This window comes from Syngnathoides biaculeatus, chromosome 6, assembly GCF_019802595.1.
Source record: "Syngnathoides biaculeatus isolate LvHL_M chromosome 6, ASM1980259v1, whole genome shotgun sequence".
NCBI lineage: Eukaryota > Metazoa > Chordata > Actinopteri > Syngnathiformes > Syngnathidae > Syngnathoides > Syngnathoides biaculeatus.
In genome coordinates, this window is record NC_084645.1 from 34,056,030 (window position 1) to 34,079,164 (window position 23,135).

The window sequence follows — 23,135 nt, forward strand, 5'->3', positions numbered from 1 at the left end:
TGAAAATTGATTTTTAAATCACAATTATTATAATTACTACTAGTACTACTACTGTAGTAGTGCTATTACTGTGGTTCTGGACGGGGAAGTTTAGAGTGGCAGAAATGCATTTTAGAATAGTACAGGACATGTATGAGGGCAGAAGCACAGCGGTGAGATGTGCCGTTGGTGTGGCAGAAGAATTTAAGGTGGAGGTGGGAATGCGGATCCGTCCTGAGTCCCTTCCTGTTTGCAGTGGTGATAGATAGGCTGAGAGATGAGGTTTGACCGGAGTCCTTGTGGACCATAATAACCAGATGATATTGTGATCTGTAATGAAAGCAGGGACCAGGTGGAGGACCAGTTAGAAAAGTGGTGGATTGCATTGGAAAGGAGAGGAATGAGGATTAGCCAAAGTAAGAGAAAATATGTGCATGGATGAGAGGGGTGGAGGGGCAAGAGATAGTGAGGGTGGAGGACTTTAAATAATTGGGCTCAGTAGTCCAGAGCAATGGTGAGTGTGGTCAGGAACTGAAGAAACAGGTCCAAGCAGGTTGGAATGGGTGGAGGAAGGTGTCAGGTGTGGTATGTGACAGAAGAGAGTCTCTGCTTGGGTAAAGGGCAAAGTTTATAAGACTAATGAGGCCAGCCATGATGTACGCGTTAGACCAAGTGGCGTTGGAGATGACAGGAAGTTGGTGCAAATTAAGATGTTAAGATTGACTCTAGGAGTGACCAGATTGAATAAAATGATAAATGAGCTCATCAGAGGGAAGGCCAAGGTAAGATGTTTTGGAGACAAAGTTAGAGAGCACAGACTTTGATGGTTTGGACATGCCCAAAGAAAGGTGAGTACATTCGTAAAAGAATGATGAGGATGGAGCTGGCAGGCAAGAGAGCTCAAAGGAGACCAAATAGAAGGTTGATGGATGTGGTTAGGGAAGACATGAGGGCAGTTGGTGTTAGAGAGGAGGATGCATGAGATAAACTGACATGAAAAAGGATGACACGCTGTGGCGACCCCTAACGGGACAACTTGGAAAGAAAAGGAGAAGAAAAAGTTCTAAATGTAGGTCACTGCTTCCTGCAGAGAAGGTCGCAATGACCACTACTACTGATCAAAGTGTTTACATTATGCCTATTTAAAAAAAATAAAAAATCGCAATTGTATTATGGCTGCTGAAGTTGTCTTAAGTAAGTGCTAAATGGAGCAGGTAAGTCACTTGTTTCACACCTATTCCAACTCTCAGCATGAAACCTGTGGCCAGGTCACATGCACAACGACCACCCCACCCTCGCTAAAGTGGCAAAGGAGCTCCTCCCCTCACGTATTGAATTACCTGGGAGGCATCTGTCACTCACCTGCTCCCACATTCCCTTCTCAGCGACTACTGCTGGGAGCCAACAACAACTCTGTGTGTTTGTGTTTGTGCATGTGGTGTTAAGGCAGCCACTGGAACGCTCACAGGACCAGGATTAAACAACTCGACAGTATTACTGCTGGGGTTTTGTGTGTGCTGATTGGTGGCAGGTCGATCTGTTCCCCCCCACTCCATGTTGATCACCTTGAGCATCCTGTCGAGAAAACACCAGCGTAAGTTTAATTCTTTCTTTTTCTTGCTTGTCTTGCTATCGTCGTGCTATTCTCTTTAATTCTGTATTTTTTCAAGAAATCCCATCCATAAATTCTGCCTCCCTAAAAATAACACTGATCACTGCAGTGGAAATAAGGTAACATTAACATTAAAAATATCTACACAATATAGAATCTTTTCCAGTGCTACAATATAACAAAATGAGTGACAGTGAATATGTGAATCAAACATTTTCTATATAAAAGTGATACAGCTCTTCTATTGAAGATCTATGGAGGTGTACCCAATTGAGTGGCACAAGAGAATATATATATTTAACGCTGCGTTTCTGTAAGCCTCCACAAATTTGCACCTAGCAGGGCTGTCAGTCATATTCCGTAGCAATTTTTAGAATTTGAGTCGGGATCTCCAGCTTTCAGTTTGACAGTTTTACTGCTTGAAGCTTTGATACATTACTAGATCTAATGATGCATAACAATAATGACCATAGTGAGCATGGGGACAAGGAGAACAGGCCTCAATTCGGTTTCATAAGCTTATAACGTGCTGCACACTAACAACCAGACGACAACATTGATCGCTCACGTGTTTAAATCCATAAGGCTGCGCATATTTGAAAAGGTAAAGAAAACAAAAAGTACAATTAAATCACGCATACAGTGGGATGGCGTTTTGGAGAAATGAGAACGCGTTTGTCACATTGATGCAGCTGAGATCGAGCAGCATTTAAAGCTTGAGCACCAGATATCTGTTATCTGTGACAAAATGCTTACTCAGGCACCGCAGGGTGAAGTCCACATTGCTCAAGGTTATATATTTTTCGAGATACATCATACAAGTGGTATTTTGAACACTTCCCTTATTCACTAATGTTTGAATTAATTCATCACTCCACTATTGTGCTACCATGGCAACAGACTCATTTTCAAACTTGAGATCACATCACATCATCATGTCAGACTTGCTAATTGGTAAATAGTATAACAGTTTGCATTATTGACATTAACTATTCATGTTTGAGACAAGATCTGAGCAGTGTAACGTGGCCACTATGGCGCTTCAATGTATTCACCACGTATGGTTGAAGACCATCAAACAAAAATACTTAAATAATGATGATCTTGTCTCAATTTACCCACAAACTGGCTTAATCAGTGTGAAATATGCGCTCGTTTACTTGCAGTTGTAGTTTCGATGTCTATCCATCTTTCATCTTTTTCCTGAAAACGATACACATGCATTGGAGTCTGATAATTATCTCTCTGCTGGAGTCTGATAATTATCTCTCTGCTGAACATCTGGGGCCTTCTATGGAGAAAAATGTCAGTCTAAAATTCATTCTGCAGCTGAGCATAAAAGGCTACGCGAGTGGTACAACAAACAGACATGAAAGTCAACAAGAAAGGACTCGCCTCAGTGACTGGCTTTGATGGTCCTGCGAATGAGTAATTGTCTGAACTTATTCAAGCAGAAATCAAAAGATTCAGTGAATGCCAGAAAACTTGCAAGATGCCCGATTCTTGCATGAAACTCATGTCCAAGTAGCACTATGACAATCCATTCTTTTTATTCAGCTATTGCATCGCTAATACTGTATAATTACCTCTGAATAAACGGCTTCCTTTGTTAAAAGGAAAGGGTGAATTGAAGGGAGTAGCGCAGTGGGCCTCTTGACAATACCTGACACCCAAGCTGTCCTCCTTTGCCTTCACCTCCCCTCTGAAAGCTGACTTTGTGCCAGAGGAAGGTACAAAAGGGATAAGAGACGATAAAAGATAAGGAGGGAAAAGAGGAAGTATTGTGTTGGTCCAGTTTAAAGAATATAGGACACTTAGATAAATCTTTTGGTTTTTCATTTTTCTTGTCTTGGCAAGGCCCAACTTTGATAGTGAACACCGAGAAATGTTGGCTTTGGCAGGAAAAACGTTTCATGTAGTTCATGTCATCCGTTGAAAGAAGCTATCGTCTCAATGCGCTGTGAGATTGTTTAAACTAGTGACCTCATCACATTCTGCTTTTATCAAGCAAGAAAGTGTTGTACATCGCCAAACTCGTGCAACAATATATATATATATATATATATATATTTTACCTCAGCAAGACAGGAAGTGATGACATAAAACATTGTAGGGGATATCTGTGTGGCAAATGTTGAAATATTGAAATAGATGGGCTGCCATTCGTTTCACACAGATTACACAATTATGCAATCCTAAAGTCAATTTAGGAATGCTTTTTTTTGTATTAATTTAATAGCCTTTTATGTCCATGTTGTTTTGAATGTCAATTTTTAATTGATTTATTGTCTCTGCCTGAGCATGAAACCAACAGGACTCATAAATTGCGTTGATTGTTGTGTGAATATGCAAAACCTAGTCAAGCTATTTGCATGAGAGTTTGCAGGTACCGTCTGCATGCCAAACAAAGACCCAATAAATGTTCATGTAAATAACAATAAAACTGTAACTTGAGACACAATAGAAGTGTTTCCCTTGGCTCATAATGAATCTTGTTAGAGACAGTTTATTCTTCTATCTTTTTTACCTCGGTCAGTATAATAATAATAAAGGCCCTTCAATGAAATCTGCTGTTTTTATTTTAGTCAAAGTGCACCATGTTGATTGACGAAACTGCTGCTTATTATAATGTAGTCAGACAAAAACACCTTCAGCACTCCAGAATTTTGAAAGCCATTCCAACCTTGGCCTACACCTGAAGAGGTGCTATTGCAGTTTAATTGCTTTTTGACTTCATACATCAAAACAAAACTTTATGGAGGAATGTGGGGGTGGGGGGAGAAATACATTTTGTTGTGCATCATATTATACAGTGGTCATATGCCAAAAGTGTTTCTCTAAAGGAAAGGTATCACATTTGTGTTCATCACGGGCCACATAACAGTTGGTTGCCCTAAGGTGGCCCAAAAATTTATAATTGCTTGCGGTGTAACAGGGTACCTAATATCATGATACATCTGTTTTAGGTTCACACTTATCTACTTTAAAGGGGAAATCCAGTGGTTTGCATGAACAATGTATCCAATAGGTCATGTAATATGTACTCGATCTTAACAATGTGGTGTTAAATATTCTTTCATTTAATAGTGTTTTGAGAAGAATTTTAAACGACAATTACGAATTTTCAGGGGCGCTGCCATTTTTGTGAGTCACATGACCTACGTGGGCGTACGTGACGTGGACTGTACCGTGCCGTTCCAAACATTCGATTACATGGGACACCATTATCCCCAGCGCTGATTTCTCGGATTTATCCTCATCTGATGAAGAAATAGCAGTATCGGTTGATTGGGAAGACGGAGGAATACTTCCATACAGATTTGAACCTGTGGCTGTAAATAATGGCGTCGAGCGGAAGAGCCATGAGCTGCGCTCCGTTGAGCGGCGGAGCCACGAGCTCACTCCCCTGCGAGCGAGCTCCGCTGTTCGGCTGTAAATAATGTCAAATATTTGGATGGTTATTCGGGCGGAATGATGTGGAGTCTGACGAGCTCGCTTTGCCGAGCGGCGGAGCTGTAAGCTCGCTCCCCGGCCGAGCGATCACCTGGCTCAGCGGAGAGTGAGCTCACGGCTCTGCCGCTCTGTATGGAAGTATTCCTCCGTCTTCGCGATCAACCGATACTGCTATTTCTTCATCAAATGAGGATAAATCCGAGAAATCAGTGCTGGGCATAATGATGTCCCATATAATTGAGCATTTGGTATGGCACGTAACACGTCACATATGCCCATGTAGGTCATGTGACTCGCGAAAATGGCAGCGCCCCTGAAAATTCGTAATTGTCGATAAAAAACTTCTCAAAACACTATTAAATGAGAGAGGGTTCCACATCACATTGTCAAGATAGAGTACATATTAAATGACCTATTGGATACATTGTTAATGCACACCACTGGATTTCCCCTTTAAGGGATTAAAATGCAAATAAACAGTACTTATTATTTGTGTAAACAGTACTTTACTAAACAAAAGAAGAAAACAGCTTCAATCCTTTCTTTTCAGCCATGTGCGACATCAATATTTTGTCTTCCTTTTTAGGAAAGGAAATTTGTAGACAAGTGCAGCAGTCATTTAAACAGCGTAAATTGATACACTACTAACAAATAGCATTTGTTAGTGTGTGCCAGTTAGAGGCTATTCAAAGGTCACAGAGCTATTTAAAAACAAACAAAAAAAAAAATGTATGGCTAGCCATGACATCTACTAGCCTTTGTTTACGGACTAGCATAGTGCTTGAGAGAGAAGCACTTCCACTTGTCTCTTTCCAAAGATGCCTTGTGTGACAGCATCATAATTGTCCCAGCGTATTACATAATTGTCACTGCATTTTGTGATGCCCAAATTGACGTCTTTTTTGTTTTTTAACATTATGGCTAGCTCTGACCATGTGCATAAAATTATGTGGAGGTCCAGTTCTGGCTCACAGTCCTTGAGTTTGAAACCTGTGATCGATTGCATGAATGTGCACAATCTGGACCCTATCCAGATTAATAATGTTCAACCATGCCTAACTGGATTCCATTTCCAAGTGATCTTGCAAGTTACCACTTGTCATCTTAACCGCCAATGTGACAACTGTATACCGTACATAAGACGGTTCCTCGATGGATCAAATGAAATGACATTGCCATACTCCTGTCACTGCATCAGAATTATTGCATTACAATCATTGTAAAGGAACATAAATGGACCATTTTGTTGTGTAACAGCTTGTTAGGGTCCATGGTGATAGGAGAGGAGCAAAAGAATGTCGAGCTTGTGTGTGTCTGCAACTAAGTGTGTTGGGATGTATTATGTAAGGACAGGAGGGCATGCCTTGACAGGCAACAAAGAGACTGCACGCTCATTTTCGACTCCTGATAATCCCTCCTGCACACGACTCACCTCTTTTAACGCCACGCTAATTGTCCCTGATGAGCGTAAAAAACCAAATCAAATTGTTCAAGGTCAATCTAGTTGTAAACAGAGTGGATTTAATCAAGCGGTTTTGTCAGCCCGTTATTTGCCATCATGACAAATGAGAGCCCAGACTGCTGAAAACACCAGCTCAGAACCTGGATGAGCTCAATGGAAGAACAGCCTGGGCTTCCGCGTCACACACTCGTTCTATTTATACGGTATGGACTGTGTTTGGAAACAGAGGGTGGATTGAGAGACAGGAAACGCAAGAAAAACATAGCAGGTTAACGCATTGGCGAGCGGGATTTCTCCCCCTTTGGATGGAAATGTCGACTTAATTTTACTCTCTTCTTCAATCTGTCTCCTTAAGTCAAAACAAGTCAGATATTAGCATTGAGTTGGCTGCTTTTAATTTTAAACAACAGAATCATCTGGCCACAGTTCTTTTTCAGAGCTAAAACAACTAAATACAAAAATATAGTTATAAATTTGTTGAGGGGTGTCACACGCACCCAATACATTTTATGCCTATATAGAAAATGTGCTTCACTTCACACCAAGATTTATAGTGGTAGCACCCATATTTTTATCATTCATCATCAACCAGGAAGTAGACTGGCTGATATTTCATAAATGGAAAAAAATAAACAACCCATTTTCTTTTTTTTTAACCATTGGCGATGATTGAGATAGACACTTTACATACGTTTGGTCTATACAGAACAGCCCAAAAACATATCTAATAGTGCAAATGAATTTGCACAATTGTGTATGTATATCAATAAACAAAAGGTTTCCCTAAATAAATATATATTAATTGACAGTAGCTGGTTATATATTTGCCTCTGTATACGAATACAAATGAATATATAGCTTAGTACTTTATTACTAGCAGCAAGTTTGAAATGTAAAGTTTCTGTTCTGTGTTGCACTTTTATGAGTATTTAATTATATAATTGTGTCGCGTTATTTATAATGGCCAAATGTTTCACAACCACCTTATTGTTTGAAGAGGCAGATTTTTTTTACTTGACTTGTTTTGGATCTCAGTTGACCAAGGCTAGGTAAACTGTTATACTTTGGCTCTAACTGGGATTTTGAAAGTAGGAAGTACGTACCCAGTCATTGAAAGATGAAGTTAAAGAAAAGGGGCTTTTTAATTATGTAATGTAATCCAAAATAGTTTTTAAAGTAATATGAATTTTATTGTAATATTTGTCATTAATTCAATTTTGATAGCCAAACCAATCCTTTAATTTAAATTATTGAAAAAAATGCAAATGTATACACACACACACATAGCTGGTATAGAGGTCATGCACGTGACATCACAGTTTGCACGGCGCCCTATTGTCGGTCAAACCTCACTGCACTGCACTGCACTGCACTGTGGGAGCCGTTGAACCAGAGCAGATTTTTCAAATTGCCCGAGACCTGTTGGTTGTCACAACAGACGAGACAGATATTGAAAGAGACCATTCTATGGAATACCAGCTGAAAAGACCAGAAAATATCGATGGATTTCGGCCATTAAAACATGATGGATAGTACCCAACCAAAATACACACACGTCTGTGTAGCGATTGGTTCATTTCAGTTAGGAATTATTCTTCTCAATCTCAAATTACCAAGAACTATTCATAATGCTAAATTGGCTCAATTGAGAATAATGCATATTAAAAAAAAAAAGTCTGTCGCAGGGGTTTACGGAGGTTAAGTGTGGTCGCCATTGTTTCCATGTACGTTCCGTGGAGATGACTCCGCCCATCATAATTAATGAATGAAAGTTTGTGTAAAACCAGGGGTCATTTATTTAAATATTGGCATTTGTATTGAATTCTAGTGGAAAAGATCGATGGATTCCGGGAAAGGTTAACGTGTAGCCGAACACACTTCCGCGTTCACGAGCAGGCTCCCCATTGAGAACAGATCCACAAACTATTAGTATGCGTCTAGACTTTTATACACTTTCAAATGTTTCTGTGTAAATCTTGACAAATTACTCAACAGATACATGTGTATATCCAGTTGTAAAAGAGAAGCGGAAGCAAATTAACAGTCCAATTTCTTATCAGCGAAAACATCCACTTCGGCATTATATACAGTATGTGTCCTCTAGGCCAGTGATTTCCAACCTTTATAGAGCCAAGGCACATATTTTGCAATTGAAAAATCCCACGGCACACCAACAAAAGTAAATGTCACCAAAAATGGATGGATTAATTACTGTATGTACTTCCTGCCATCGAATAGAAGGGGATTTTTTTTTTTGATCTGTCTGTCATTGTGCCTCACTGGCATAAATAGATGAATAAAGATACATTATTTCTTGGAATAAATGTTTTTTTTTTATAGCAATTCCATAAAATTGGATAACTTCCCACGGCACGCCTGAGGAGAACTCACGGCACACTAATGTACCCCGGCACACTCTTTGGGAATCACTGCTCTATGCCAAGTGTCGAAGTGCCCGAAAACACTATCTGTAAAGAAAAAATGAATTTTAGCAAATTCGCATTCAAATCATCATGTCACCAACCTGTAGTTACGCCATTGGTTTTCAAACTGGGGGGCACGCACCCTACGGGGTGGCGTAGGACTACCATCACCACTTTTCATTAGTAAGGTACACCCAGCTGTTCACGTTTTTGGTGATTCCCAAGGAATAATGTTTGCATTTGTGGGGCAGGATCAGGGGGTGGGGAGGTGTGCACTGAAAATTTGCAAGCGGGGGATGTGAATGCTAAAAAATTTAATCTCCAAGAGGGGGGCACTGCAAAAACAGTTTAAGGACCACTGAGTTACGCCAGTAGGGTTATACCTAACCCTATTATCGCGGCATACACAGGAAGTACACACACTTGTTTGGTCACGTGACATTCTACCTATAGCAGACTAATATTAGATACATGAAAGAAAAATACATTTCAAAAGTGAACAACAATTTTAATTGCTATTCCTTCCTCAGGTGGATGTCTTGAACCATGAATGCCTTGGGATCTCCAACAAGGCAAGCCAAGTGAGTGTTCCGCGGATTCCTTCCTCTCCCTCAGTGTTTACCTTTACCTACCTGAACACTTTATCGCGGGTGACTGTCACAGCGGCCACGGAATCACTAAACCAGTATGTGGAAGGTGGTGCGGGTCAGGGACCTCAAGCACAGAGCGCCTCTGTTCAGGATTATTTGCTTTGCCTGGGATTTTGACTTCAGCTTCCCCGCGGGTCCCCTCTTCATCCTCTCCCTCCTCCTCTCCCTTTTACACTCTCCCTCTTGCTCCCTGGCCGGTCCATATGGTCTTCATCTCAGGCTAATCTCTCGGACACTTTCTATATATCATAAAATTGTGACTCATGAAGAAGTAACAGAGTGGACTTTAAGTGGCTTTTCGTAGGAGACAAGATGAAGGGAATGCAGCGTAATCCCATCTCTTCTTGTCATTGCAGTGGAGTGGCTAGATCGGAGAGCAAGATCAGCGCCAAAGCACTCTTTGGTAAGTAACCTCCACCAGGCACTTTTATGTTTTGGGTTGTTTGAGTGATTACAAATGATTTATGTAAGCGACCTGGGTTTTTAAGGCTTCCCTTGAAACATTTGTGGTAATCCACACATGAATGAGTTTGTAAAGTTGTACACCAGCAACCAAATTTGTGCGTATGCAGGTTGAAGAGATGTTGTGTCAAGCCGATTTCCATTTGGAACTGAGCCCGTTTTTGCACTTTTGACATTCATTGCGCTGAAATCCTATTCAGCATACATTGCTTCATTGTCAAATATTTCACCAGGCTCGTTTGTTGAATGACTGAAATGTTTTAACTAATTGTAGCTATCAAGTGCATAAAATGTAGATATCCATGGCGTTGCTGGAAATGTCATTTTATGTCATTGATTTATTAATAGCCACTTTATTGTGTTTGCTTTTACTTGCCCTCCACATGTAACTAAACAATTAAACAATCCTACTTTTTATTGTTCAATGTACCAGACCTACATTTTTCACTCTTTCTTAAGGGAGAGTTTAATTAAGATAGCCAATTCTATTTTTAGCATTTACATGTGTGGATTTAGTTTTTATGCCAGATACAGAGAGAATATTGTGAATGTTCAGCCACAGGTTGTAATTAAGCAGTATTATAGTGCCCCCCCCCCCCCCCCCCAACAGAGGCATGCTGAGTGATCCCCTGGAGTGGATTTGTTGACGAGAGGGCTACTCAACTTGATGAAGTTGTCAGGGCGGAAGGGGTTGCTGAGATATAGTTCAGATACATAAGAATTTGTGTATTTTCAGTATTATTATGCTTGTGCAATTGCAAACAAAGAAGACTTTAAGAACAACGGCAAGTGACTCAGTAAACTGCTGGAATATTAGTAGTTTTGTATAAAGAAAATCTCTCTGAGTATTGTTATTTTGTTTGTCTACATGTCTTGATGCACCATGCGTGGACAATGTTTGTGCACTTTGGCTTGAACCAGTGGTGGTCATAGATTCAGCGGTGCCCTGTGTTTTGATTTCATGTAGCATTTTTGGGGTTTTGGGGCATAAATAAATCCCACCAGATAGCAGAAACCGCCACTGGATTGAAGAGAGATACAACATTAGCCCGTCCGTGGTGTTTTGCATTGTAACAGTGAGCATTAAGATATCGGATGACTAATTTGTGAGGTTGCTTTAAGTACAGAATGTGTAATTCTCTTTTTTTTTTCTACTTTTGACAGTTCAACAGGGAATGGCATTCAGCAGTGTGAAGTGTTTTTTTTTTTTTTAAAGAATTCTTGACTATATTCCAAAACTGCTGCTTGTTGTGTAGCGAGATGCGTTCACTCCCACTGTGCAGGTCTCTTGTCAAATCCTTGCCCACAAGTCAAAAAAAGAAAAAAAAAAGTCAGGTCACTCTTACCTCAAGCCACCACTAGATTCCAAACCCAATGATCTAGAGAACTGATATATAAATAAATGTGTCTCCACAGTTCTGTCTACATGGCGTGTGTGTGCTATTTGACATTAGCCGAGAGGGCGTGCCTGTTTATAAAGTGTTCTTGGAACAGGGTGGGGATGCCCACGTCCTGCAGGTGAATAAAAGCCTCATTGAAAAGGGTGGAAAAGACGAGGCAGACTCAGCCTCTTTCTTACCTCAGTTCCAGCCCGTGCAGCCTTAGACTTCAGCTCGACGGGACGCCACAAATACTGTACAGAGGGACTGTTGTGCTGCACATGATTCAGAAACATGTTTGATGTCATAACATGGCAAATCGCTTAGATGAGCAGCTATTCTAAGTTTAGAATTGTGTCAGAGTATATGATGGTAATACCGGCGTGCAAGATGTTCCTGCACCGTCTGGCTTCACACCTTGTCGTCTGTTGGTCTCTTAAGACAGCCGTCCAAAAATCCACAGGATACACCCGCCTGTGTTGTTTCTTGGGAAGTGACCGGCCAGTATGTGTGGCAACCAGAGGCGTTGTTGTTCTCCTTTTGGCTCGCCTCGGCCTGTGCGGCAGATGGTCACCACCCCGTTGTGTGCGGCATGAGAGCAGCATGCCTGTCATCACAAACCAGGAGATGAGATATTGTTGTGTATCATCAAAAACAACAACAGCAGTAGCCATCTGCCTGCTCCCCCACTCCATGTTAAATACATACAAAGTACAAAGATCAAGTCTCAGTATGTCAGATGCAAAACTTGACACACTGATGCAAATAACTTTTTATCAGCACCTTCGGGACAGACCAGATAGGCACCACGTCAAACGTAAACACATTACCTTTTAGTACAAAACCTCCACACGTTTAATTCAGGCGATTAAATCAAAAGGGGGAAGTCTTTTTGTGTATGTGCACGTGGAGAAAATTTAGTTTGCATAAGTATTTAGGTCACCAATGGGGCTATGTTTGATGAAGTGATACTATCCATCCATTTGCGAATTGTTGGATGAGACTTGGGATCCATTTAAAAATATATATTTCAGGGCTGTATGTTGGTAGTGAACACAACTAACTTCTTAACAAACAGTAGTTTGGCAAACAGTCAAATGTCCTTTACAAAAAAAGAGGATTTAAGCTGTCGAAGTGGAGGACCCAAGTGTAGGGAAGCATGGAGACAAGGCAGAAGTGCAGGACTCCAAAAATGATATTCAATTCTAAAAACAAATGCACACAACGATCGGGGGGAATCAACACTAAACAAAGTTGAAAGTCTAAACACAAAGCAACAAAGAAACACCAGAGAACAAAAAACAGCGAAACACTGCAACTAGGAGACTAGAGAACATTAAACCTATGACATTTGATAGTCAACAGTGAGCTCAGAAGAACCACAAGAAACCAGGGAACTAAATACAAACAAATTGATGAGACAACAAGACATCAGTGGCTGGAGGAAACGGATTGGTCGACACAAGGTAGAGCGTTGACAAGCGCAGGTGGACACAATAACTAAATGAGCAACACAAGACATAAAAATACGACACAGAAAAACACGAAATGAAACCAAATACAATCCAAACTAAATTAAAAAAAGAAAGTCGAGGAAATGTAACTGCCTATATTCACCACTGTTATGAAGAGAAATGTTTGTACTACTTTCAGTTGTAAATGTTTTGTCTTTACCTATCCAGAAAATCTCCAATTGTTGTTTTAGTTTTAGCAGTAATTTAGTATTATTACTAGTATTCCTACTTTTTCAACAACCACACTTCTCAAAGTGTCCACCCCCACGTTTTATTTGTTTTTTTTTAATAACATCGCAGGCCATGTCAAGTGTTTGCTGCGGGCGGGCTTCTAAAAAAATGGATAGCATGCCACAAATGGCCCACGTGCCGTTGTTTGAATACCTATTAATTGTTGTAAGTACTCCCTGGTAACAAATAGCAAAATGTTTGTGACCAAAGCCTCACAAACTTCCAAATTTTGACAAGCAGTAAAAACAAAATGGAGCTTTTATTCAAAACATGTCGCTTTAGTATTTGATGGCGGTATAAAATCAAATCATGAACACTCGGCACGCATTCAGGTAATGTCAGCCATGTCAAATCATTCTGGACCAAATATCAGTTTTGACAGTCTGCCCTCTAGCCATCACTGTTTATCTTTGGTCGTTGATTCTGGCTTCTCTGTCTGCTAAATGGCTCTCGCCGGGCGCTGTCGCTGCCCCGTGAGTTGATTGCCATAAATGGCGTTAATAAAACATGACTGGCAGCTCAACTTTCAGAAAGACACCTGATGCCTTTCTTTCACCCGCGCGGAGCCAAGCAGGAAGGAATGAGCCTGAGAGGGATTGGCAGCAAGGCAAATTCTGCACACGACGGCACGAACAAAAGCTATCCCTTTTCAAAATAACACTTGGGTCACACAGTCCCCGACAAGGTCCACGGGAATGACAAATTTAGTGAACTGTTGTTCAAACTCAACCTGTTTGTCACGCGTTCAACAATGTGTGCAAAGCAAGAGGGAACAAGAGCTTTTAATTATTGTGCACGACATTCAAAGTGTTTACTCTGCTGAGCGGGAATAGCGAACATTTGGCAGTGTGACCGTGACGGCAACATGGCCTAATTTGATAACCGTGTAATAGGTACCTGCAAGCCATTCATTCATCTGGCAAATAGGTCAGCGGGCGCACTGCTTCACTCATGTGCCAGTTTTCAAACAATAGACATCACAGCAGGACTGTGGAATAGACTTGTGGTTATATGAGACTCCACATAATAAAGTTGTGAATAGCATTCACTTAATTAAGAATACATTTCTTTTAAGTAGTGGTCCGACATATCCAGAGCAAGGAAAGCAGTCGTGACTGCAGGAAGAAGTCATTAAATTAGGAATTCAAAGCTTCTGGAACGTGTCCATCACATTTGAAAGTACTGAAAGTATTACGGCGACACGGTGGATCAGCTGGTAAAGCGTTGGCCTCACAGTTCTGAGGTCCCGGGTTCAATCCCGGCTTCACTGGTGTGAAGTTTGCATGTTCTCCCCGTGCCTCCGTGGGTTTCCTCTGGGTACTCCGGTTTCCTCCCACATACAGAAAACATGGAACATTAATTGGACACTCTAAATTGCCCCTAGGTGTGATTGTGAGTGCGGCTGTTTGTATCTATGTGCCCTGCAATTGGCTGGCGACCAGTTCAGGGTGTACCTGCCTCCTGCCCGTTGACAGCTGGGGTAGGCACCAGTACTCCCTGCGACCCTCGTGAGGATAAGCAGCAAAGAAAATGAATGGATGAAAGTATTACGCTGCAAAACTTTGAAAAAATAAGACAGAGTGGTTCAAAATGTGTAAAGACAAATTCAGTTTTCATTATTATACTTTCGATTAGTTATATTTCATCATCATGAGCGCACTTGTGACGAACGTAGGTGTTTCGTGTGCAAAAACACACCAGAGCGATAAAACTGGAATCACAAAAATATTAAAATACACTGGCCTTTTTGTTTTTGTTTGTCATTGTGTCAAGCAAAAATGCAAAACACAAAGGACAAGAATGACAAAATGACTGAAAAATGACTGAAAAAGGATACATTTTTAGGGCCCCAAAGAAAATACGAATGTGCAAATTCAAGAGTTACTCAATCCAAAAGAAAAGAAATTAAATGTAATGACATACAACTTTTGTAAAGTAAACAAGCAAATTCAGATTGTGTGTGTGTGTGTGTGTGTGTGTGTGGTGTGTGTGTGTGTGTGTGAGAGAGAGAGAGAGAGAGAGAGAGATTTACAGTTTTACAGTTATAATTTCTGAATTTGAACTAGTCTTCATGTTTTTGTGAGTGTGTACAGTATATATATATAAACTCATTTTAGGCATTTTATGTTTCCATGGCATATTTTTACATTCAATTTAAAATCATTTTACAAGCTATTGTGCCCCACCTGAAGGAGGGCAGAGGTAGATAATAACACTATGTTTATTTCTTTTCATTTTTCAACAACTGTGTGGACGATCCCTGACTTATAGGCCTACTACGCTTCTGTATTTTAATGATGTGCAACATGATGGAACATGGAGAGCAATCTTTTTTTTTTTTAAGTGTGAAAAGTTGAATAACTATTGGTATAAGACATCTGAAAGTGGGGTATGGCGCGTCAGTCGCACACAGACTTAACATTTTATAGCTGGCATTAATGGGCGATCGCGTGTGTGGTGATCAAGATGAGGACGTTTGCATGGTGTTGCTGTGTAGCGATCATCTGTGATCTTTGACTCTGGGCCCAAAGTTTGGTGCCTTTATGGCCCACTTACTGTTCTTAAGCCTTGCCAACATTATATAAACAGAGCGAGAGAGCACTTCATGTCAGGCCAGCACTTTGATAGCGCGATTAATAATTAACCTTGTAGATATGCATTTTGCCACTCCTTTGGGAGTCAACCAGTGGGGAATGTGGAAAAAAAATAAAAACATTTGTTAATTTATTTGTTATTTATTTACTGAAAGATCGTCTGCTTCGAATCATGTAATCTTATAACAAGAGATAATGCTTTTGGCTGCTATCATTTCCTTCAGTGCTTATCATTTTCCAATACAGCATGCATTTTTTATTATTATTTTTTTTTAAACAAGCTTACAGAGTGTAGGCTTCCTTCCTTATTGCCCTGGTAGTGTGTTGAGTTCACTCGCGTTTGTCGTCTTTGGTGTCTTCACTCCTGCTCTGACCGGTACAAAATGTGGGGCCCAGGCGAGTGTTATTACTGTTACTTCAGCTACTGAAAAACTGGGAATATGTTTTACATTTTTTGTTTGTGTTTTCTTTTCTACAGAGCAAAGGAAAAAATATTCAAACTCCAATTATATCATGCAGGAGACGTCACAGTATCACGTTGAGGTAAGAGCACGTTTTCAAGTGTTAAACGGAAGTTTTGAAGGTGTTTGCATTTCAACATTTCGGGTAAATTCATAAATCATCACATCTACCACAATGTGACTTTTACAATGTATTACTTGTTGGTTCATAGCAATCACCTTAGATTTGCCATTTTTTTTAGTCAAGGATTTTGTAAAATGGAAAAAGCTGAGCTCACATAACTTTAAAAATTTTAATTTAAATTCAAAACACTATTGAAATACTGGATTGTACGCCACTGTATTATCGAAAACCTATGATCACCATATACTAATAATATATTAAAATAATAGAAAGTGTTGAAAAAAAATCCCTAAATAAGCCTTATCTGGGGAATTTGGTTTCAAGCTTTGGCAAGTGTTGACAGTTTTATGACAAGACTGAAAAATGTCTTTAAATGTCATAAAGGTGATTAATTAGCTGGTTTTCAGTCAAATGTCATATCAGATGGGAATATGTCCTGACGGGGATTAAGTCAAATGATTGATGTAAAGTAAACTTCTAGATTTGAAAGATTACATCACTACCTACGTACAGTTTCATATGCAATTTGATTGATTATTATAACATATGATCCAAACCTATTTTTGAAGGGATAGAAAATGGACGGTTTGTGTGATGTTTTTTTTCCCCCACAGCTGTTTGCTGCATGTCTAGAAAGTGTACAGTATTTTATTTATTTATTTTTTTTGTGTTGTGCGTAATGACCTTAAATTGCCCAATTATGAATAACTGGCCACAAAATTTTTACAGGAACACTCTGAGTAGACCAAAATGCTGTCTGCTATTTTTGTCTTATAACCTGAAGGCAACGTAGGGAATGTTTTATAAGTTGTTCAGTGCTCTTTTCTGCAAAATGTTCTTTCAGTAATCGGACGAGTTAGCATCTAAATCACAACTACTACTATGCTAGGACTTGGGCCGTTGTCTGAACAGGCTGTCATTCTAAATTTCTGCCTTTTCCGCCACCAAATTGGGACTCGGCCAGACGCATATCCAAGGACACAACCTCGCTTGCCGCAAAAATGATCTTCCAAATTGGCAAACATGCGCAGCGAGCCTTGCGCTTGCACGAAAGTTAGCATAAGCCCACATTTGTGCCCCGCTCCATATGGGCCATCGATGAAAACCAAGGTCTTAGTGTTCAACTAAGTGACTCCTTGTTGTAATGTTCTGGACAATATTTTTCTCCCCATCTCATGCCATTACAGTATCCTTTTATTTTCTGTACTATAAGTAATGAGTAGTTGTTTTTTTTTTTTCCTAATACGCCATCTCTCTCTGTCTATTACTTAGCATCTGTCCACCTTCATCATGGACAAGACCGAGTCCATCGCCACCGTGGATGACGCCATCAAGAAACTTGCCCTACTGGATTCAAAAGACAAGATCTGGACTCAGGAAATGCTCCTGCAAGTCACAGATAAGGCAGTCAGGTTGCTGGACTGTGACACCCAGGTGCTACCCCCCCCCCACACCCCCAGACCACTGTCATGTTTACATAACGTGCAATTAAAATACCATGAACACGTCCAGATCCTAAATAATGTCTCATGCCCACATCTTGCATTCCCTTGTGATGAATCAGCTTGTCTCTCTTGGCAGGAGGAGTTGGAGAACTTCCCCTTACCCACAATCCACCTTTCCCAGGCTGTGCTGAATAAGACGCGTTACCCCTCGGTGCTGCTGCTCGTGTGTCAGGACAATGAGCAGCACCGGCCAGACATCCACTTCTTCCACTGTGACGAGGTGGAGGTGGGTGTTTGGTGACACTGCACCCTTGATTGTCAGTACATGATCGGTCCATTTAGTGCTTCGTGTCATTGGTAGATCCAAATGGCTGCAGCAGCAGTTTAAGGTCAAATTTCACTGCCGTTAGCGGCTGTGCACTTTTTTTTTTGTGAGGATTACACAGTATCTGTTGAGACCTCTGAAAAGTGAGCACCTCTGCAATGGTCCTTCTTGTAATATGTTATTTAGAAGCTACTGGCAAAATATGACTGCCACAAATGACCAGGGTGACGGTGTAATAGCGTGTTTGTAATCATGCTGTTTACATTTTGACATTTCAAGACCAAGACGAGGTCTAACAGTTGAGCAACAGTACCTCGCCATTGCCAGACTTCAAACAGGAGGTGCCCGCTTGAGTTTAAGTGTGAAGGTTGCAGCGGACTTAGAGAGATTGGTAGAGTCACAGAAAGGAATAAAAATGGCCCTGCAATGAAATTTATTGGTCAATTCATGGATCAAATGCATGTTGTGGCTTGTTGGCTCCTTGTTAGAAAAATAGCAGCAAGTTGTCCAAACATACGTTAAGTTTGGAGGTTAAATTCAATTTGCATATAAATGTTACACATGTCGCCTGAATGAAAAATTATTCTGAACATTTTGGGTTAAATGCATGTTAAACACGGCAATTTTTTTGACCAACACAGTGCTACAATTATGTGAACAATTATTTTGAATCTGTTTTACTGTGAATCATTAGACTGTGCAGGTGTAGCTATTTAGTGTCGTGTAAGACTCATTTCAATGACTTGGAGAGAAAATTATATGATTTTGAAGGTTCATATTCACTAGATAGGTACTGTGATGAAAAAAAAATCTAAATTTCTCTCTCTCTCTCTCTCTCTGTGTCTCTTTCTCTCTCTCTCTACTCACTCACACTCTCTCTCTCTTTCTCTCTCACTCACTCACTCAATCACTCACTCATACAGGCTGAATTGGTTCATGCAGATATTGACAGTGCCCTTGGAGACAACAAATATGGAAAGAAATCCAGGCTTCAGACACTCAAGTAACCCCCCCCCCCCACACACACACACCACCACCACTACACACATACACACAAAGCCACTGACCCAAATATTTGGTGAAGGTCCTGATGTCCTCTTCCTCTTATAGAATTAACCAGGAAAAAATGAGGCGTCAGAGAGAGACCATCCTTCCCCAGTCGCCCCCCAAGTCCATCCCTGTTGCAAAAGGACGCGTTACTGCTCCTATCCCACAAGGTGAAAATAAATTACATTTATTACATATGACATTGGCCAAAATCTGTCATAGAGAATTGATTTATTGTCATATATAGCTCGGAAAGGCATCAGGAAATCTACTCTACTAGCCATATATTTTGTTAACAGATCATGGTTCTGTAGTTTAATGTATTATGATACAGTCAGTGTTAATATACTTTCAAATAATGAAAAGATAATGTCTAAATTGTTCAAAATAAAGCCAATGAGTCATATGTTTTAGGGTTCCCAACCATCTTTTTTTTTGCTTCACAAACCGGTTTAATGTTAAGACACATTTTGACGGACCAGCATAGAACCACGTCAAAACAAATGATTAAAAATACACCTCACTATGACGTTGAATACAGTTTGCTGTAATTAGCAGGAGCTCTGCACTTGTTTGACTTCAACCAGCAGTTCCTATCTTGTTTTATTCCGCACCGCATTATGAGTAACCAAGTCGTAGCCTGACTCCCCCCAAAAATTTAAGCATTTCTCTTGATTCACTGTTTCAATTCAACTTGTGCATTTATTGTATTTGAGGATGTACTTGCATTTTTGGCATATTTTTACTGGTCTTACTTTTGGTCCAATATTTCCACACGCTACATACTGTGACAAGTTGTACGCCGATGATCTTGGTGCATGTCTGGTTGTACAATTTTGTCGATGGATAAAGTTCTCAGTTCACTTTTTTTTTTTTTTTTACCCAAGAGCGCTCTGTCCTGTGGTTCTGCTTCCACTTTTAAGACTAGCGCCGCTCAGACTAACCGATACTAGCAACAAGAGGTGGACGCTTCGTAAGTTAGGGAGGTGGCCACAGAGTTTCTTAAGCCGCATCTCCCAATCCGCTCAACAACAAATACATAAACAAACAAACAAACAAGCAAACAAAAAATAAATAAATGAATGAAACACCAGTCCACTATTCAGTTAAAAAGCTATTAAGTTAAAAATATATACAACAATTTTTGCATTACTCGTTTTGCCAAGTACAACCTGATTCAATGTTAAATTACATTTTAACATGCATTTTGTTGAACAAAACATTGTAATTGTAACAATTTTCAGATTTTACCTAATGCCCGACTTTGCGTTTTTTCTTCTTCTGGGGGTGGGGTGCAGAGAGAGGAGCTTCTGGACACAGTGATCCAGAGTCGCACGAAAGGTTGGCCCAGCGTATTGAGAAGGATGTGGTGAGTGTTTTCCTTTACCTTCAATATGGAGACTTCGTTAGGGAAAATGTAACGACATCCGATAACAGGAGCAGTGGCAAAAATTCCACTATGTCAAAGATTTAAAAAAAAAAAAAAAAATCTGTTTTGATCATCACTATTATTTACAGCTATGTAGAGTTCTCGTGCTAATGAGAATTATGAAAAGTAGTGAATACCCCAATTGTGCACGTGTACCTAAGCTTTTGCTATCATCTTCTCGTTCTTCTCCTGTAGCAAATCCTCAACTGTGCTCTGGACGACATTGAGATCTTTGTGGCGCGGGTGCAAAAAGCAGCCGAGGCCTTTTCCCAACTCAACCAGCGCAACAAGAGTAAGAAGAATAAGAAGAAAGGACCAGCAGGTCTGTCTCCCTTTCTTCTTCTGTGGTGGCAACCATGAAGTGACAATATGTTGAATATTGCTCACGCTGTCGTGTTTGTATCTCGTGTCCTCCAGTGTGTAAACTTATGTGCATGGTGTTCAACACATTCAACAAATACTCCGTTTTCATTGCATTGGTATTATTATTATTACAAAATTATCTTCTTTTCCTTTCGGCTTGGCCCGTTAGGGGTCGCCACAGCGTGTCAAAAATGATAATGACTTTATTTGTTAGAGCAACTGTCAGTGTGACCACATTAATCGCAAGCTTATAAAATTTTTATGATTAATGAGTCTTTTAGCTACAATCAAAATTCAAGTTATGTGTTTTCACATTCAGTTTGATAATTTCAGATTAAGTCCAATAAATTAATTTTCAAATTAGCTGTGACACCCACCAGTGAACTTTAAGGAATCACAATCGATCAACGATACACCGATTTCGTCTTCAGCCAATCAGCGCCTTAGAAATGCAACAGAAGTTTAAAATACTGGCTCTGGTTAGAAGCTTTAACTTTCCGGAACGTCCTTATGTCATGTGATAAAAAGTGAAGGCGGTAATTGGCCGAAGAAAAGATTTTTGTATCGCCGATTCATTGCCATTGCTTACAATTACCGGATGTTTGTCGCAGCTACTTTAAAACGGAACCTGTCGAACCAAAGCTGAAATGATCAAACTGAATATGAACATTTATAATTTAGATTTTTATTGAGGATAAAAAAAATTGCCTACATTCACTTTAAATTTAAAAATAAGTTATTCGGAATTTTTTAAATTCAGTTGGTAAATTTCAATGCAATTCCTGGTGGTACATATTTCAGCCCATAAAACTATTTCCTAATTCTGCAATACTAAAAATTGATGGTTTAAAGATTTCTTAGGCTATAAAATGGTGAAAAAATGGCATCCTATTATTGAAAGAAGTAGATCCTAAATTCCTCTTAATTACAACACAACTTGAGGTCCAGGCTGAGCAACCCAATATAGCAAATTCGTTTTTTTGGACTTGTGTGCCCAATTGTCAATAAAAGTAAATAAACTATGCTAAAGATATTTAATTACTATGGCTCATAGGCTTTTAGCAGAGATGGTAGCTCAGTGCTTCAGCCATCCTTGGCCATAGAGTGCAAGTGTGCTGTTAAAAGACTAAACTTGTCCGTGTGCTCATCGTGTTTCTTTTTGTGTGGTTGTTCACAGAGGGTGTGCTGACCCTACGAGCCAAACCCCCTTCTGAGGGAGAGTTCATCGATAGCCTGCAGAAACTGAAGCTGGCTTTAAACCTCTTGGTGAGATAGATCACTTAACCTCCTTTTGCTTTTTTTTTTTTGTTTTGTTGCCTCGTGGCCTCCTCACCGGCTCTGTCACTGCACTCCCTGTAGGCCAAATTGAAGAAGCACATCCAGAATCCAAGCGCTTCAGAGTTGGTTCACTTCCTTTTTGGCCCTTTGGAGCTGGTAAGAGTTACAAATTGAGTCTACGTCCTATACTACAGGCCAACGTCTTCCTCCACAGCTGCCCTTGCATAAAATTCTCTCCTCCAACTCCAGGTTCATACAGATTTGCGCTTAAATGTACACAATATTGGTTTCTCGCGCGACAGCCACACCTTCCATGCTGCTGGGAAGAAGTTTCTGAGATTGCGTTTGCATTGATATGGTGCACTTACGACATCTGGACACACCATGTTTGGTTGATAATCTACTGATAAAGCAGCAGCTTTAACTTTCCGTGCCAAGTAAACACACCTAGGGCTTCTTATTAAGCTAAAGACCTATTGCATAAAATTGGATCTCACTCCGGAAAGTGGTATAAATTTAATCAAATGCATGATAAGTTGTCAAAAAGAAAGTAATCGTGGAGAGAGAACTTCAAACATGAAGCCTATTGCACAAAAACATATGGTGGAACCTCAATAAAACTGACCTCAACGCAATGGACGTCATTACATCAGGAATGAACAATCTGATTAGACAATTTGAGTTTTTTAAGTTTAAATGACTTGTTCTCCACTTGGAATATTACCTCCACATTTTTAAAGGTATTATGACAAACATGAAATGGATAATGTTACCTGAGTTAATAAATACATGATTATTTTGATCAAAATGTCAAAAAGGAAACTCATGAAATTAAATTTTTTTTTGGGAGATCATAGGCACAGCTGGTAAAGCGAAGGCCTCACATGTAGTTAGAGTTTAAGTC

The 23,135-nt window shown here is 40.0% G+C and overlaps 1 protein-coding gene and 1 long non-coding RNA gene across 4 annotated transcripts in view; one reads left to right on the forward strand and one right to left on the reverse strand.

The window, feature by feature from the left end:
* Positions 1-23,135, forward strand: part of eps8l2 (EPS8 signaling adaptor L2) — a 29,225-nt gene that overhangs the window by 96 nt on the left and 5,994 nt on the right. Inside the window, exons 2-13 of one of the 3 annotated variants that reach the window (XM_061822948.1) lie at positions 1,426-1,573; positions 9,460-9,510; positions 9,936-9,982; positions 16,238-16,302; positions 17,617-17,778; positions 17,926-18,075; positions 19,038-19,117; positions 19,225-19,331; positions 20,460-20,530; positions 20,786-20,912; positions 22,131-22,219; positions 22,313-22,387. In XM_061822948.1, coding sequence (XP_061678932.1) covers positions 9,476-9,510; positions 9,936-9,982; positions 16,238-16,302; positions 17,617-17,778; positions 17,926-18,075; positions 19,038-19,117; positions 19,225-19,331; positions 20,460-20,530; positions 20,786-20,912; positions 22,131-22,219; positions 22,313-22,387 — 1,008 coding nt within the window. In that variant the 5' untranslated portion in view covers positions 1,426-1,573; positions 9,460-9,475. Of the gene's footprint in view, positions 1-1,425; positions 1,574-9,459; positions 9,511-9,891; positions 9,983-16,068; positions 16,156-16,237; positions 16,303-17,616; positions 17,779-17,925; positions 18,076-19,037; positions 19,118-19,224; positions 19,332-20,459; positions 20,531-20,785; positions 20,913-22,130; positions 22,220-22,312; positions 22,388-23,135 lie in introns of those variants that run through there. The other 2 variants (XM_061822947.1, XM_061822949.1) reach the window with 2 other exon arrangements.
* Positions 1,416-12,053, reverse strand: LOC133502300 (uncharacterized). The gene is made up of 3 exons (XR_009795434.1): positions 11,800-12,053; positions 11,621-11,695; positions 1,416-1,554 (listed from the first exon to the last, which is right to left on the reverse strand). It is a non-coding gene; the product is annotated as an uncharacterized LOC133502300 (long non-coding RNA).